Below are 17,780 nucleotides of genomic sequence, written 5' to 3'. Positions count from 1 at the left end.
CTCCCTCGCAACTTTCGTCTTCCACGTCCATTCAAGACACCGAGTTTGTTGAAATGAAGACTTCTCTTTCAACCAAGAGGGCTTTCAAGAAGCTCCAGACTTCATGACTCGAAGGAAGGATCAGGCAAGACGACTTCGCCCTTCCTCCCTTCTAGAGCTCGCCGGAAAGGAGGCGTTTGGTATGAGACCAAGGAACGACGTTGGGTGTGAAGTTCTTCGTCTGCACTTGGGGACTTCTCCAGCTTAGTGGACGCCCAGAGGAGGTCCCTCTTATCAGCTGCAAAGGTGTCCTGGACTCCTACGGAAGACGGACCACCACTTGAAAGGACTGCTGCGCACTTGTTGGGAGAGTTCAACTTCTTGGACTGGTGCTTGGGAGTTCTGGACCTTCAATCTAGAATCCCTGACTCTCTCAGTCTGGGGGAGCTGTCCAGTGTGTTGTCATGTATGGACAAGGCCGTCAGGGATGGTTTCGGAAGAGCTAGTTTCGCAGTTTGGAACAGCTTTCTTTCCTTAAGAAACAAGAGCTCTTCTTTGTTTCAATTTCCGCAAAGTCGGTTTACTCCCGCTCAGAAAGCGGAATTGCTCTTTCTCCTCTTTCGAACCATCTCTTCCCCCAGACGATGGTAAAAAGATCTAGTGACTAGTTTGCAGGAGAAGGCGACCCAGGACCTTTTAGCACAGTCCTCGAGGCATCCAGCAGTTCCTTCTACATCATCGTTTGTGAGACCTCCGAAGAAAGTTAAACCCTTTCGCGGAGCTCCTCCCTTGAGAGCATCTCCTCGAGGGAGAGGACTTTCAAGAGGAAGAGCTTCCTTTAAACCTAAGTCAACCAAATGAAGACATGTCCTTCAAGGACGCCAGTCGGGGCCAGACTAAAGTTTTTTTGCGGATGCATGGATACAGAGAGGGGCGGACCCTTGGACTCTCAAGATCGTAGAACAAGGGTACAAGATCCCCTTTTTGCATCCTCCTCTTCTAACATCAACTCCCAGCAGACCTTTTCCCCGTCTTACTCAGGGAGAGAAGAAAACGCATCCTTTTCGATCTTTTAGATCAGTATGATCGAAAAAAGAGCAGTGGAGCAAGTCGTGGACCTGGGGTCACCATGGCTTCTACAACAGGATTTTCTCCTGGTACCGAAGCAGTCGTCGGGTTGGCGCCCAGTCCTGGATGTAAGCAGGCTCAATCTTTTTGTAGAAAAAAGCAAGTTCAAGATGGAGACGTCTCAGTCAGTGTTAGGAGCCTTGAGACCTTGGCGACTGGAATGGTGTCCCTAGACCTGCAAGACGCGTACCTTTCACGTCCCTGTCCACCCTCTTTTACAAGGAAGTACCTGAGATTCGTCTTAGGAACAGAGTATGCAATTCAGAGCCCTTTGTCAGTCTCAGCTCGGCCCCGATGGTCTTTACCGTAATAATGAAGAATGTAGCGAGGTGGTTACATTCTTCAGGGATCAGAATATCCCTATACCTCGACGAGTTGGTTGATCAGAGCGTCGTCGAAAGGAAAATGTCTGAAGGACCTTCAGTCAACTTTAGCCTTAGCAAGTCCCTGGACTTTTAGTCAACTCCGAAAAGTCACATCTGACCCCGACACAGTCCATCGTGTATCTGGGGATTCAGATGGATTCAGTGGCTTTTCAGGCGTTTTCCGTCCATGGAACTCGTCAGCGCCTAGACTTAGAGAAAAGTCTCAGCCCTTCCTAGAGAGAGACTTGCTCGGCGAGGGAATGGATGAGTCTGCTGGGCACCATTTCCTCGCTGGAAAAAGTTTGTCTCCTTGGGAAGACTGCACCTCAGGCCTCTTCAATTTTTCCTAGCGGAAGAATGGAAAGCCAAGGAGGATCTGAATGTGATCTTGAAGATCTCAAATACAGTAAAAAGCCACTTAAGATGTGGCTCGACCCTCAGAAGTTGCGAGAGGGCTTATCCCTAAACCAAATCTTCTGAGTTCCCGCACCTAGTGTTGTTTTCACGACCTTACCATTTCCGGTTCCCTTGGGGAGGCAACACTAGGAGGGGAGAAGTGTCAGGCTCCTGGAGTGGGGAACAGGTAGCCTGGCACATCAATGTGAAAGAACTAGCAGCGATCTTCCTGTCGCTGCAGTTCTTCGAAGACAAAGTGACAGGCAAGGTCATCCAAGTCAACTCGGAAAGCACCACAGCCCTTGCATATCTGAAGAATCAGGGAGGAACTCGCTCCCGATCCCTTTTTTCATTTTCACCTGGCAAGGGAAGTTTCTGCTATGGGCAAGATGTGAAACAGATCAAGATTCTGACGAGATTCGTCGCAGGGGTACAGAACGTCAAGAGCGGACCTTCTCAGTCGACAAGATCAAATCCTGCCAACAGAGTGACCTTACACCAAGAAGTGTGTCAGCAACTATGGAAGTTGTGAGGACGTCCTCTTAGTTGACCTGTTCGCGACGTCGAGGACGAATAGGCTTCCTCTGTATTGCTCCCCGGTCCTGGTATCCAGGAGCAAGTTGCGGTGGATGCCATTGCTCTGGAGTTGGACAGCCTACGCTTTTTCCTCCATTCAAGATCATGGGGGAAGTCATGAGGAAGTTCGCAGCTTCAGAAGGGACAAGGTTGACCCTGATCGCCCCGATGTGGCCAGCAAGAGAATGGTTCACAGAGGTCATGACATTCCTTGTGGACTTCCCAAGGACGTTGCCCTGGAGGAGAGATCTACTCAAACAGCCTCACTTCGAAAGGTATCACCAAACCTCTCCGCTCTGGATCTGACCGCGTTCAGACTCGAAAAGTTGGCCATAGCGAGAGGGTTTTTCGAAAGCAGCTGCGAGAGCAATCGCTAATGCTAGAAGAGCCTCTTCAAGAGCTGTTTACCAATTGAAAGTGGGCCTCCTTCAGGGCCTGGTGCAGAAAGGAAGGAATTTCCTCTTCACGACCTCTGTGAACCAGATAGCCGATTTTTTTGCTTTTCCTACTCGAAATGTGCAAAAATTGGCAGTCCCGACCATTAAGGATGGGATAAAAGTATGTTGTCGGCCGTTTTTTGACACAGAGGACTGGCCTCTCTGACAACAAGGATCTCCGACGACCTCTTGGAATCATTTGAAACCACCAAGATTCCACAAGCGAGACCGCCTTCTTGGAACCTCGATGTGGGTTCTTAAACATTTAATGTCAAGTCCTTTTGAGCCTCTCCCACGAAGCGTCTCTGCGGAACTTGACGAAGAAGCGCTTTTTCTAACTTCTCTGGCGACGGCGAAGAGAGTTAGTGAAATCCAAGCGTTCAGTAGCCAAGTGGCTTCAAGGGGGACAACGCTGTCTGCTCGTTGAGTCCAACTTTCTTGGCTAAGAATGAGAACCCGTCTAACCCTTGGCCCAAGAGCTTTGAGATCAAAGGTATGTCGAGTCTCGTGGGTCAAGAACCAGAGAGAGCCCTGTGCCCTGTCAGGGCTCTCAAGTTCTATATTCACAGAACTAAAGAGGTAAGAGGTCCCTCAGGTAATCTCTGGTGCTCGGTGAAAGACCAGAATTGCCTTTGTCAAAGAATGCTGTGGCTTTCTCTGAGGACGTCATTAAAGAGGCTCATTCATCTTGCCAGAAGACTGATTTGAGCCTCTTACAAGTGAAAGCTCACGAAGTCAGAGCCGTAGCTACCTCTCTTGCCTTCCAAAGGAATATTGTCTATCAAGGATATCCTTGATAGCACTTTTGGAGGAGCAATTCCGTATTTGCCTCACATTACCTTCGGGATGTGAGAACGATTTACGAGAACTGTAGTTCTTTGGGCCCGGGCCATACATTTCTGCGGACACAGTTTTGGGGGCTGAAGGTAGCTCTCTCCCTATCCCTTAGCTTAGAATAGGTTAGTTTTATTGTTGTGTTTTTGGTTGATGGTGAGATCTGTGAAAATCTCCCATTCTTTAGATTAACTGTCAGGGGTTTTTGGTTAGTTGGTCAGGTGGTGGTCAGTTGCTTCGTAGCCTCTCTATGTTTGGCTCGATGGTCTTGTCACGTTGAGGTCACGTCCCGTTGACAGAGCATCCAGAGCGCACCAGCACTACAGGTCTCCACCTGGCTGGCAACTCTGATTAAAGCAGAAGCAGGCTTAAGTGACAGTAATCACAGAGTCTACTTTGCTAACAGGTAAGGAACCAAGATGTACATCATCTACTTAATTTAAGTTTCCTAAAAATCCTATTCTGTCTCTTCCCACCATCCGAAGGTGGGATTCAGCTATATATATATCTGACAGGTAAGTTTCATGAACAAAATGTTATTGTTATAATACAATTAAGTTTGTTCATACTTACCTGGCAGATATATATAATTAGAGTGCCCACCCTCCTCCCTCAGGAGACAGTGGCATGGATAAAATATGAATAGAAAATGGAATGGTTTCCTGATATCCGCCTCCCAGCGGCGGGAATGGGTACTACCACCTGGCCGCCCACTACGTGTGCCGCGAGTTTTTAAATTCTGTCGGACGTCAGAAAATACAGCTATATATATATCTGCCAGGTAAGTATGAACAAACTTAATTGTATTATAACAATAACATTTTCATACAATCAACTTACCTGTCAGATATATACTTAGCTAAGACTCCGTCGTCCCCGACAGAAATTCAAATTTCGCGCCACTCGCTACAGGTAGGTCAGGTGATCTACCGGCCTGCCCTGGGCGGCAGGACTAGGAACCATTCCCGTTTTCTATCATATTTTCTCTGTCGCCGGTGGTATCAACATTGTTGTTATTACCTCCTGACTTGGATTCTTATTTCAACCTTTTGATCATCATTTCTCGGCTTTTTGGCGACGTATCTGGATTGTGGTTTTTGGCATTCGCTACTGTGGACTGAATTTGGACTTGCTTTTTGATTTTTCTCAGTATGTCTGACTCAAATGTGAGTGTGAGAATGTGTGTGAATGTAGGCTGCAGGGTGAGGATACCGAAGGCTTCGGTTGATCCTCACACTGTATGTCGTAAATGTAGGGGGTTTTCAATGTTCTTCTACTAATACCTGTCATGAATGTGAGGGATTAATGCAGAAGAATGGAAGACTTTAACTTCTTATTTGAAGAAGTTAGAGAGGGATAGGGTTAGACATTTGAAAGGTGTGAGTACAAGGCCTATTGAGCCTTTTATTGACCCTATATCTAATCTTGATGATTTTGATTCTCCCTCTATGTCGACTTCACAAGCTTTACTTTCAGAATCGGCCTCTGAAATCGCCGATCTGAAGGCTACTATTCATAAGATGAAGTCCAAAATGGCAGTCTTACAAGGGAAGGATAGTGAAAGTGAAATGTTCAGTGAAGTGAGTGCTCCCAGTGTTGTGGAGGGGGCGTTTGATCGTCCTGCGACGCTCCCAGGCCTAGACCTCTTCCAAGCTCCCATGCCCAGAGGAGAAGGAAAGTCGAAAGCCTTAAGGAGGTCGTGGGGAATCCCCAACGGTCAGACGTCCCTTCAGCAGGCTCTGTTTCGATTCAGGCTGCTCAGGGCCGCTATAGAAAAAGCGTCCTGCGAGAGTGTTTCTCTTCCTCTCCCTCTCCTTCACCTAAACGAGGGTGGAAGGATTCGGACCTTTCTAGGCCACTGAAACGGCATTTGAGAGAACCTGAATTGGATTCAAGCCCGGAGCGCTTCTCAGATGAAGCTCCCTCGTCTATCAAAAAGGCGAAGGTGGCGTCAACGTCTCCCTACATGGACGTAGCGGACCGCTTGCCTTCTACTTCTCCCCCGATTGAAGATGACGTGGGAGAAGCTTCAAGGAAAATTCTCCTTGCTGTACAAGAACAGCTAGCCTCATTGGTGGGAGTGTTAGCGAGAGATCCTCCTGTAAGAAGGACGTTTCGCTTTCCAATCAAAAAGTCTCGTCCTCTCTCTCCTGCAAAACGCGAGGCGTCTTGCAGACGTGAAGCTTCGTCTTCCAAACATGCTGAAGAGGTTTCGGTTTCTAGATCGAGATCGAGAGAACCTTATGTCAGAGACGTGACGCCAGATAGACGTGAGGCGTCTTACAGGCGCGAGGGGTCATACAGAGCGTCATTTAAGCGCAAGGCGCCAGCCAAGGTTTTGGCGCCAGTCAGGACGCCAGTTGAGAGCGAGGCGTCATCCAGACGTCAGCAGTCAGCCAAGCGCGAGGCGTCAGCCAGGACGCTCGGCGGACGAGAAGCGTCATCCTTTTATGGGGAGAAGCCTAGGCTTTTGGCGCCAACCAAGAAGGAAGCTTCTCTTAAAGCTCAGACTTTGAAAAGGAAGGATTATCATTCCCTTAGTCCCTCTCCTATCAGGAGTTTGTCTCCCCCAGAGGAAAGACGTCCTGATTTGTCTACGGAGACTCCTCTAGACCCCGAGTTGGAGGAAAACTCGGAAGACGAGTATCATGGAAGAGAAGGACTATCTAACTACAAAGTATTGACAGCCCTGCTTCTGGAAGAATATGGAGACGATTTAACCCCTGCCGCTCCTCCTTCTCCGCGCTCTCTGTTCTCGAGCGCAAAGGCGAAGAAGTCTTCGTCTTTTCTAAGAATGAAGCCCGCCATTTCTATGAATAGGGCTCTTCAGTCTTTAAATTCTTGGATGGATTCGAAGAAGGAGTTGGTCAGAACGGTCTTCTGCATGCCCCCAGCGAGACTCGCTGGTAAACGGGGCATTTGGTATCAGATGGGAGAGAATATGGGCATTTCTCTTCCGTCTTCGGCAGAAGCGGACTTTTCAACCTTAGTCGATGCGTCACGAAGGCAAGGTTTGAACTCTGCCCGTGTGACTTGGGGCATTTCAGAGCTGGATCATCTCCTCAAGGACTCTTCCATGTATAGAAGTTTTCAACTTCTTAGATTAGTCCCTTGGGTGATGTCCAAGATGGCCCATGATTCAGAAGGACTCGACCCAGAAGTTCTCCTGTGTATTCTGTCATGTATTGACAAAGCGGTACAGGATGGCTCGTTTGAGATCTCCTCTTTATTTGGAGCAGGTCTTCTTAAGAAGAGGACAGTCTTTAGTGCCTTTTTGACTAAAGCAGTCTCCCACTCCCAAAGGGCAGCACTACTGTACTCTCCATTATCGGACTTTTTGTTTCCTTCTCAGTTAGTGAAGGACATTTCTCGTTCATTAACTGAGAAGGCGACAAATCAAGACCTTCTTACCCAGTCAGCAAGGAAGAAGAAACCTGCTACTGCGGCGGAAAAAAAGGAAAGGACCGAGTACATCGGTTCAGCCCTTTCGAGGTGGCCCTACCTCCAGAGCTCCCTCAAGAAGGAAGGCTCCTGAGAAGAGAGGTAGGTCTGCCTTTCGTCCCTTTAAGAAGGGAAAGTGAAGCTTCTCTCCTCCAAGCACCAGTAGGTGCCAGGCTCCTGGGATTTGTGGAGTCCTGGGCACGTATCAACACAGACGCTTCATCATGTCTGTAATAAGGAAAGGATATCTTATCCCTTTCCTGGACAGTCCTCCCCTGACTTCAACTCCGCGGGAACTGTCAGCCAAGTACAAGATCCTGTGCTGAGGGATACTCTTCGATTGATGGTGGATCAGATGTGGGACAAGAGAGCGATGAACTAGTACTGGATCAAAACTCCCTAGGTTTTACAATTGCCTTTTTCTGGTTGCGAAGGCCTCGGGAGGCTGGAGACCGGTACTAGACGTCAGCTCTCTGAACAAATTTGTTCAGAAGGAGAAGTTCTCGATGGAGACTTCTGCCTCAGTCCTTGCGGCTATGCGACAAGGAGATTGGATGGTGTCTCTGGATCTCCAGGACGCCTATTTTCACGTCCCTCGATCCACCCTTCATCGAAGAACAAAGTACCTCCGTTTCATGACTGGGGGGAAGGATCTTTCAGGTTCAGAGCCTTGTGTTTCGGCCTTTCCACAGCTCCTCAGGTCTTCCACAAGCCTGATGAAGAATGTGGCGAGGTTTCTTCACCTCAAAGGTGTAAATATCTCTCTGTATCTGGACGACTGGCTCATCAGGGCCAGATCTTGAGACAGTGCTTGGAGGACCTTACGTTGACACTAAACCTGATCAGATCGTTGGGATTACTCGTAAACCTCGAGAAGTCACAGCTGACCCCCAGACAGAACTTAGTCTATCTGGGGATTCAGATGGATTCTCGGGTTTTCGAGTATTTCCTTCGCAAGAGAGAATCGCAAAAGGTTTGCAGAAAGTCTCTCTCTTCTTAGGGGGGAAGGAACAGACTTCGGCGAGGGAATGGCTGAGCCTTCTAGGGACCCTTTCCTCGCTCGAACAGTTCTTCCCACTAGGAAGACTTCATTTACGTCCACTTCAATTCTTCCTCAAGAGGTCTTGGAGTTGGAAGACCGGACATCTTTCAGACGCCTTTCACATTCCAGTGGAGATGAGACCTCACTTGGAATGGTGGTTGCCCCCTCTGAAGGAGAACAAAGGAATCTCCCTGAAAATCCAGAACCCAAACCTAGTGTTGTACTCCGACGCTTCGGAGAAAGGTTGGGGAGCAACATTAGGCTCGAAGGAAGTGTCAGGCACCTGGGAAGCAGCACAGGTGTCTTGGCACATAAACTGCAAAGAGCTCTTCGCCGTACACCTGGCTCTGAAGAGTCTAGAACCTCTTGTTTCAAACAAAGTAGTTCAAGTAAATGTGGACAACACCACAGCACTTGCCTACATTCGGAAACAAGGAGGGACTCACTCCTTGTTCCTCTATGAACTTGCAAGAGATCTTCTGCTTTGGACGTCTCAGGAACATCTCCCTGCTTACAAGGTTCGTTCAGGGAGAAAGGAATGTGAGGGCGGACAGGCTCAGCAGGAGGAACCAGGTCCTTCACACAGAGTGGACTCTACACAAAGATGTGTGTCAAGATCTCTGGTCTCTTTGGGGGACTCCTCATGTGGATCTCTTCACCACGTTCCTCTCCAAAAGGCTGGCAGTCTATTGCTCGGTCGTGGAAGACCCCAGAGCTCTGATAGTCGACGCCTTCCTACTAGACTGGTCTCACGTAGACGTCTACACTTTTCCTCCGTTCAAAATCCTGGGACTAGTGCTGAAAAAATTTGTGGCTTCAAAGGGGACGAGGATGACATTGATAGCCCCCTTTTGGCCGGCACAAGACTGGTTCACGGAGGTGGTGGAGTGGATGGTAGATTTTCCCAGATCCCTCCCAAGAAGGATGGATCTTCTCAAACAGCCACACTTCCAGAGGTATCATCAAAACCTCCCCGCTCTCGCTCTGACTGCCTTTCGACTACCGAAAGACTCGTCAGAGCGAGAGGATTTTCTCGTAAAGTTGCAAGCGCGATCGCGAGAGCCCGCAGAACCTCCACTAGACAAGTATATCAGTCCAAGTGGGAGGTTTTTAGAAGGTGGTGCAGAACTAAGAAGTTGTCCTCCTCCACTACCTCTGTAGCGGAAATTGCGGATTTCCTTCTATTCCTGAGAGAAGAATCTCATCTAGCTGTATCCACAATAAAGGGATACAGAAGTATGCTTTCGGCAGTCTTCAGGAATAGAGGATTAGATCTGGCAGATAACAAGGATCTCCACGATCTCATAAGATCCTTTGAGACTACGAAGTCTAAGGAACCGGTCCCTCCTAACTGGAACCTAGACGTGGTACTCAAGTTCCTGTCATCCGAAAGGTTCGAACCTCCTCATCTGGCGTCGTTTCGAGACATCACTAGGAAATGCCTATTCCTATTATCTTTAGCTACGGCAAAGAGAATTAGTGAATTACATGCTCTGGAGGATAAAGTAGGATTCAAGGGAGACTCGGCTATTTGCTCGTTTAAAACCCTGTTTTTAGCTAAAAACGAGAATCCCACGAATCACTGGCCTAAGTCCTTCGAGGTTAAAGGCTTATCGAGTCTCGTAGGCAGAGAAGCAGAGAGGTCTCTATGTCCTGTAAGAGCTCTAAAATTCTACCTTCAGAGAAAACACCAGATGGGAGGCTCTAGACAAGGTCTTGGGGTGCGCGGTAAAAGACCCCACAAGACTGATGTCCAAGAATGCTCTTGCATTCTTTGTGAGAAACGTCATTACAGACGCGCATAAGATCTGTCCTGACGAAGAGTTCCGACTGTTGAGAGTGAAAGCTCATGAAGTGAGAGCAGTAGCAACGTCTCTCTCGTTTCAAAAGAATATGTCACTTAAAAACATCATAGATACGACATTTTGGAGATGCAACTCAGTATTTGCATCTCATTACTTGAGAGACGTTCGTGTGACATATGAGAAATGTTTTTCTCTGGGTCCTTTCGTGTCGGCGGATACGATCCTGGGTCTGGGAGCCAACACCAATCCTTAAGTATATACTTACATTCTTTGTAGATATGTTCTAGAGTCTCTTCTAACAAAAAGGACTTGGTGCCGCACAGGCGGCCAGTCACTGTTGTTCAGTAAGAAACTCTTGTGATATCTTATTAGATGAGTATAAAAATTTTTTTTTGAAATTTATGTATGTGTGCGTATTGGGTTTTTTGAGTTATGGTTGTTGTGAAGAGTTCGGGGGATAACTCGGAACAATCTTTATTTCTAACATGTGGTTAGGATCAGGTGGTCGGGATTGGTTGTATGCTCCTTCATAAGGTGTATTGTCATATAAGTGGATCAGCACCCATTGACAAAGTCCTTTCAGGCTCTGCCGAGTAAGCGGATAAGACCCCATCGGCAGACCCACAAGAACTCTTGGCCATAGATCATATATCTCGCTAAAGTTTCTTGAGGTGATGCAGACTACTGGGCAAACACCCACGAAGTCTACCACCTATCAGGACGGAACCAAGGTTTTATTTATACCTACAACATATGTTGTTTACCTGTCTATTCCAGAATTAGCTGTCTCTTACCCTCCACCAAAGGGTGCCAATCAGCTAAGTACATATTATGACAGGTAAGTTGATTGTATGAAAATGATATTGTTATGATACAATAAAGTTTCATATACATACTTACCTGGCAGATATATACGATTATGGCCCACCCAGCCTCCCCGCAGGAGACAGGTGGAAGAGAGAAAATATGATAGAAAACGGGAATGGTTCCTAGTCCTGCCGCCCAGGGCAGGCCGGTAGATCACCTGACCTACCTGTAGCGAGTGGCGCGAAATTTGAATTTCTGTCGGGGACGACGGAGTCTTAGCTAAGTATATATCTGTCAGGTAAGTATGTATGAAACTTTATTGTATTATAACAATATCATTTTACGATAAATTGTGATTTTTTTTTTACTGTACAATTAACCATTTTTATCATATAGTGTGTTTCTGAAATAAAAGTTTTTCTTACTAATGATAAATAAATTTCTGTGTTAGTAATTCTTGAAATATTTCATATAAAGTTTTTTTTTATTTTTTTAATGTAAAAGGGATCAAGAAATTCATGGTAATTTTCATTCTCATCTAGGGCATTGCAAGGAGATAATTTAGTGTCATTATCTATGGTCACTCACTGTGATGAACTATGATTTTAAAGCTTAAGCAGTTTTTTAAAAGGGTTTGGATAAGCTGATGAAAGAAATTCAGTTGGTTTTAGGAGTAAAAGTAGTGCAGTTTTAGGAGTAAAAGTAGTGCATTAAATCTTATTTATTTAAGCACAGTTTTGTTTAATTGGAATATGTACATATTATAATGTTTTACAATTTTTAATTTTGGTTTTGTTTCACAGATATTTTATCCTGAGACAACGGATGTTTATGATAAAAAGAACATGCCTCGTCTTGTGTTTTGTCTTCATGCTCTCAGTCTTTTCTTATTCAGACTGGGCATAGCTCCACAAATTCAGAATCTTTATGGCAAAGTGAATTTTTCAGGTAATTATGTCTGTTACTTATAACATTTTTAATACTAGAGATAGATAGTAGTGATGCCATTGTACCGCAGTGCTGTACCACATCCTGTTTATCATTTGGCTTCTTGAAAACGTTAGAAGAAAGTTGCTTGTTAGTACATTATGGTTAAAATACTTGATTCATAACTTTGTCTCTTATATTGGCTTAATTTCTTGGTCTGCTTAAGCTACTAAAGAACAGTCATACTACTATTGACTCAAGAAAATAGTCCTCACATTCTTTGATTTTTTCAAGTTATTAACCCAAGATTCCAAAATTTTTTAAGCTAATTGTTCCTGTGGGAATACAGTAATACCCCGAACTTATGCAGGGTTAGGTTTCAGACCCCCTCGCACAAGGGGAATTTTGGCTTAAGTTTGGCACGGTCTCTAAAAATGCTAATAAATGCTTACTTCAAGAGTTTGAACACTAAATATGACCTTAATCATGCTCCTTAGGTATTAAGCTAACTTTTAAATGAAATTACAGTAACTACCCTTACAAAATGAAATAATGGTTGATAAAAACAGGATTGTGTGAAGATTACGCTATCTCTTTTTCTGTTCTGAAATTCCTTTTCATGAACAAACAGTGCTTTTTATTTGGACTATTATAACTCTTAGTTACGTGTGTGTTTTTGAACAGTGCATTTACAGTTCTAGACGGTAAAGGTAAAAATAGATCAATTAATGATTATCTACCACTAACTACAAAGAGAGAGAGAGAGAGAGAGAGAGAGAGAGAGAGAGAGAGAGAGAGAGAGAGAGAGAGAGAGAGAGAGAGAGTTGTCTTTATATAAGTAATTAGGCTAACTTTTAAATGAAGTTAAGTTACTGCAATTTCATTTAAAAATTAGCTTAATATATTTCTCTTAAAAAATAAATGGTTTAAAATATAGGAGTGTGTGAAGATTACATACATATGGAGAGAGAGAGAGAATTATGTAAAAATCATTGACTGCTAATGGCAACACTCCCCATCCTTTCAGATTACTTGACTTATTTGACAGCTTTGGATAAATATTTCAAAATATTAATAAACATATACTTGTACCATAAAAATTCTCTCGTCTCTAAGAGAGATAGAGAAGAGTTGTTCATACTTAAAAGTGAAATAGAAATTTTATTTCTTTAAAATACTATCACATGGATTTTGTAATTACAGTCATATTATTATTATTATTATTATTATTATTATTATTATTATATTAATATTTGAAAATATTAATAAACTTAGTACATATGTACGTGTACCATAAAAATTCTCTCATCTCAGTAAAAGAGAGAGAGAATAATTACTTTTATTAAGTGTTATTTAATTAAAACATAAGAGCTTAAAAACTTATAAATTACATACAAAATTAAACAAATACTTTCGCAGGGTTTCTCTAGGATTAAAAAATGTTGTGTTTGGGTTTGCGTGTCTGTGAAATACTCGCTTATGATAATTAGGTTCCAATGAAAAGTTCATGCTTTTGTGGATTTGCCCAACTCAAGTTGTGTAAGAGTGAGGTATTACTGTACAAACCATTGCTTTTTATGTGGAAGTATTCTTCATTGGTAATTTAGTTAGTGAGCATTTATTCTCCAGCTGCCAGTCAGGATGTCTTGTTGCACTTCTGCCTACTGCCCAGTTGAAATTTCTTTTTCTCTATGTGTAGTTTTTTTTTTTTTTTTTTTTTTTTTTTTTTTTTTTTTTTTTTTTTTTTTTTTTTTTTTTTTTGGTTGTTCCTAAGAAGAATGAACAGTGAGAAAGTGTCACTTTATGTCCTCCTTGTCAATGGATCCCCTTTGATGTTGGGACTTTTGTAGGGATAGGATCTGCAGTCCTGATCTTTCCTGTGTGGAATGTGTGAGGTAGTCCCCTTCATAGTGGAAAAGGTTTGGGAACAAGGAGAAAGGCTTAAAACTATCCATTGGTATTGTTGGGAGGAAATGTTCTCGCCTTTGACATGATGAGTCTTGTTAATTCTCTCTCTCTCTCTCTCTCTCTCTCTCTCTCTCTCTCTCTCTCTCTCTCTCTCTCTCTCTCTCTCTCGTGATGAGTCTGGTGTAATGTGCAGGATTCTCCACCAGGTAAGACCCCAAATGCATGTGCATGCCTCACAATCTCTAACTCCTAATATGTTGGGTACAGGTAGATGTCTCCTTCCTTCAGTATTATGCAAATCTGAGTGTATATGTTTTCAGGATCACTAAGCCTTGGTAAAGTCTACAAGATCTCTGTCTGCAGTGCTGCACTAGTTAAGGTGCTTAACCTTTTAATAGATGAAAGTCATGGGTTCCTTCCCTGGGTTTCACAGAAGGGAAATCCTTCTCAGCACTGGACACAGGTGTGGCCACCCCAGCAGACTTAGTTGAGGTTCCCTTGATCACCTCAAAGGGTTTGAAGGTGGGTGCATGGTGGATCAATGAGTTATGGCTGTCATTACACTTCTACTCCACTGCTAATTCGCCTTACTCTTCAGGAGGAGTAAGGAGGTTCTCAGAACAGTTCTATTTGATAGTGAAAATTGTCCTGAGTCGAAACTTGTCCCAAGAAGAGAGGAGACATTGAAATGTCCCTTGGAATTTACCATATCGCTCTATCAGTGTCTGCTTTCCTTGCCTAGCCAATTCTCCTGCACTGCTATTAGAAAGTAAAATGTAAGATTTCAGGTGAAGAATTGCATGTTCTTTTATTACTCTTTCTCTGTCCCTCCCCTTAATTTTCCTCTGTCCCTTCCTTGCATTGGAAGTACGTAGTAGGTCCTTGTGGACTTTTTTAAGTGATTGCCTTCCTCCTTGCTTGGTTGGTAGCAGTGTGTTCCTGTCTGCGAGTGAGACATCTACCGTAGGTAGGATTGAATTGGGGTTTCCTGTACCCCAAGTCTCCCCATGACTTCTACAAGTAGACTGTTCCAGGCTGTTACTATGGTACAAATGCCAAATTACACTAGCAGAATTAGTGATGCCCTCTTATTCAATACATGCATGGTCTTTTGGTTGTACACATGCAGATATGGTCAGAGCATGATAAGTCATTGTTTTAGATACCTTTGGGTACTGAGATACTCCACAACACTAAAATCTGTGGTGCTTTTGCCTTGACCCCTTGTCAGTGAGCACAGTGAAGCTCTTGCTCACTCTCCTGTGGCCTCTACTACGGCTTTTGCCAATCATGGGAGGTCTTATGGGAGGGGAGGGATGACTATGGTCTATAACCCTGTTTCAGTCATGGATCATCCTTGGTTTCATATCTGGTTGGTTGATATCATTGAAAATGATCATACTCACTGTTCCCATGGAGATCAGAAGGCCAGGTTTGTGTATCATCCTTCTATTAGGAGAGGATCTTTCTCTTGCTTTCAGGGGATCATATAGGACTGAAGGGTCCTGCTTTGTCAATACCCCTGGTGAATGGTCTGATCTTTGGTTCAGAGGATTTCCTGATGTTTTACAGAACAAGCTAGCTTGTTTCCCTGTTGTTAATTCCCCAGGAGAGATTCTGTATGTTGTGGTCTTCCCTCTTAACTTGTTACCTGAGGTTCAGAGGAGACCTAGCATGATGGTTGGATGAAGGGAACCTTGTTATAGTTTACTTGCTGCTGTTATCAGAAAATTCAAAAGTTTGACAGGCATTAGCCTAAACAGTATGTAGGCTTCAGGTGAGTGGGCAAAGGATGAATCTCATCTCCACATCATGATTTGGCTGCTAACCCTGCAGGCCAACCAAGAGCATGTGATGAGTCACTCAGGTGTTGATGAGCTACAGCAGTTCTATAGTGGCAGAAATCTGCAAGCAGAGGTAGGTATCCCTTCACCTTTGTCATATATTATATTAATGAGCAGGTTGCCATTCCGTTGAGCTGTCAGCCAGTTAGATTTCAGCCACAAGGAATGTTTGAGCAAACTGGCTCATCCACTAGGGCCAGGTAGTAGGGACAGTGGTCCTTATTCCCCCCACTTGGTGGAAAGGCTATTTGAGCTTTGGGGAAGACCTGTGATCGACCTATTCGCCACGGTTAAACGAAGTTTCCAGTATTTTGCTCCCTTGTGCCAGATTCCTAGGTGCTCCTAGAAGACACATTTCAACACCCTTGTGACATTGGACATTTATACCTTTCCTTCATTCGGTCTAATTCACTGAACACTCAACGAAGTGTCAATTGCACTGAGGCTCAGACTGACCTGGTAGCTCCTTGTTGGTTCTATGCCAAATGGTTTCTTGATTTAGTGGTTCTCTAGGTTGAGTTGCTTAGATAGATTCCCCTTTGTCCCACTATCCTTAAAGTTGGCCATCTTCTGTGATGAGTGTTTTGAAGTATCCTCTCTTTTCTGTCAGTTTCTAATCAACAGATTGCAAAGTGAGTCTGAGCAGCAAATAGCTATTGCCCTACCTTAAGCTAGGTGTTCAGACTGAAGGGTATAGATATCTGTTATTGAAGGAGTTAACCTGTTCACAAGGCAGACTTCAAGCAGTTTTAACCTCCTTGGGAGCTTCTGTTTCCAAAACAGAGTGTGACTTATCTCCTACAGCCCAAGCCAGTTCACTGGATGAGCCCTTGAGAGAAGCCTTAGGCCAGGATCTTACACTCAAGAGTGTCTTCGTGTTATCCTTATCCTTGACTAAGTTATTAGTCAGTTGTATTGCCTTTCTTGTTTTGTCATGTACTTCTAATGGATTTTCCTCAGTCCCTGATGAGGGGTAAGTTTTTCTTGGTGCCCTTTCTTTTGGGCTTTGTCGGTGGTGACTTGGATGAGGTGCTTTTATGCCAAGTGCCAGTTGTGAGGTATTACCTAAGAAGGACATGACTTCTTAGCCCAGAGTGTCAGCCCCGCTTTGTTAGTGCCAGCAAGCACTGGATTTTTGTTGTAATATACATTTTGTTGCAATGTTTTCATAACACGTAATAACGGCAATTGTCTGGAGACATCATACCACCTTTACTGTCTTGTCTAAGGACATTGTTGATAAGTACCTGGATAGTTTCCCAGCTTATCTTCTTGGGACCTATGGTGGTTGCTAAACTGGTTTTGTAGTTAACCAATGTTCTTTCAAAAAGAAAAGCATCTTGCCTAAGATACTCAATAGTTGAATGGTAGAGTGACTGGCCCATTTCTTCCCTCTTCTCCAATTTCTATGAGGTAGCAGCTTGTCTAGTACATTCTGAAATAGGCACGGGTGCAAGTGAGCATCTAGTGTTAGAGCTTAAGCTAATAAAATGCAGCTCAATCCACTCTCAAAAATGGTTAGGTGTAGGGCTGGGGTTATTGCTATAGTCTGAGATGTTCCCATAAGAGGTTACTGAGACTCAGGGCCCTATTGTCTGGTATCCATATGCCAGAGCAAATAGGAGATAGGAGTCACTGCTCCCCTGCTCATTGTTGTGATAGGGGACATGACATTTCTTGGTGGAGATTCAACCTTGGGGCATGACATTTCTTGGTGGAGATTCAACCTGTCTTGTCAGTTGAGACTACCTTCCTTATAAGGGGGTGGATCCCCTCAAAGGGCAATTGTTTGTATTCCTATAAGAACAAACAACAAATCTGTAATTATTTTTTTTTTAGGTATAAAAGATTTTTTTAATTTGTATTTTTCCTAGGTATACAGACCAAAGCTTTTAATCACAACCCCACCTCAAACACCTTTCTTAGTCCCTGCTAAGGATGGAATAAGTGCTTAGTGACAGCATGTAAGTGGGGGGGATCCCCTTACTCACCCACCTACTGCCGGTTATCTAGAATGTTACAGCACTGATTCCAGTATGCACTGTAGAATGCTCCTGTGAAAAGGCACAGGTTTTTGTATCTTGGAAAAACATAAATTACTTTAAAAAATTTGTGATATTTACTAAAAGTTTATAACTTTACCTTAAGTATCATACATCATAAAAACTTATTTGAATTGTATTTTTTATTAATTAGATATAAATTAATTTTCTGTCAGTCTGTATTGTGCTGCTGTTTAGTTCACTGACTAGTAGTTGTAACACTGTTGTCTTTTTTACAGATGAGGTTAT

The 17,780-nt window shown here is 44.0% G+C and overlaps 1 protein-coding gene across 1 annotated transcript in view; it reads left to right on the top strand.

Annotated features, from left to right (window-relative positions):
- Window positions 1-17,780, top strand: part of LOC135213847 (ras GTPase-activating-like protein IQGAP1) — a 201,387-nt gene that overhangs the window by 48,415 nt on the left and 135,192 nt on the right. The window contains exon 4 of the mRNA XM_064247950.1: window positions 11,614-11,758. Coding sequence (XP_064104020.1) covers window positions 11,614-11,758 — 145 coding nt within the window. The remainder of the gene's footprint in view (window positions 1-11,613; window positions 11,759-17,780) is intronic.

This window comes from Macrobrachium nipponense, chromosome 43 (genome assembly GCF_015104395.2).
Source record: "Macrobrachium nipponense isolate FS-2020 chromosome 43, ASM1510439v2, whole genome shotgun sequence".
Classification (NCBI taxonomy): Eukaryota; Metazoa; Arthropoda; class Malacostraca; order Decapoda; family Palaemonidae; genus Macrobrachium; species Macrobrachium nipponense.
Note: the sequence above shows the minus strand (reverse complement) of the source record. Positions and strands in the feature narration are given on the sequence as shown.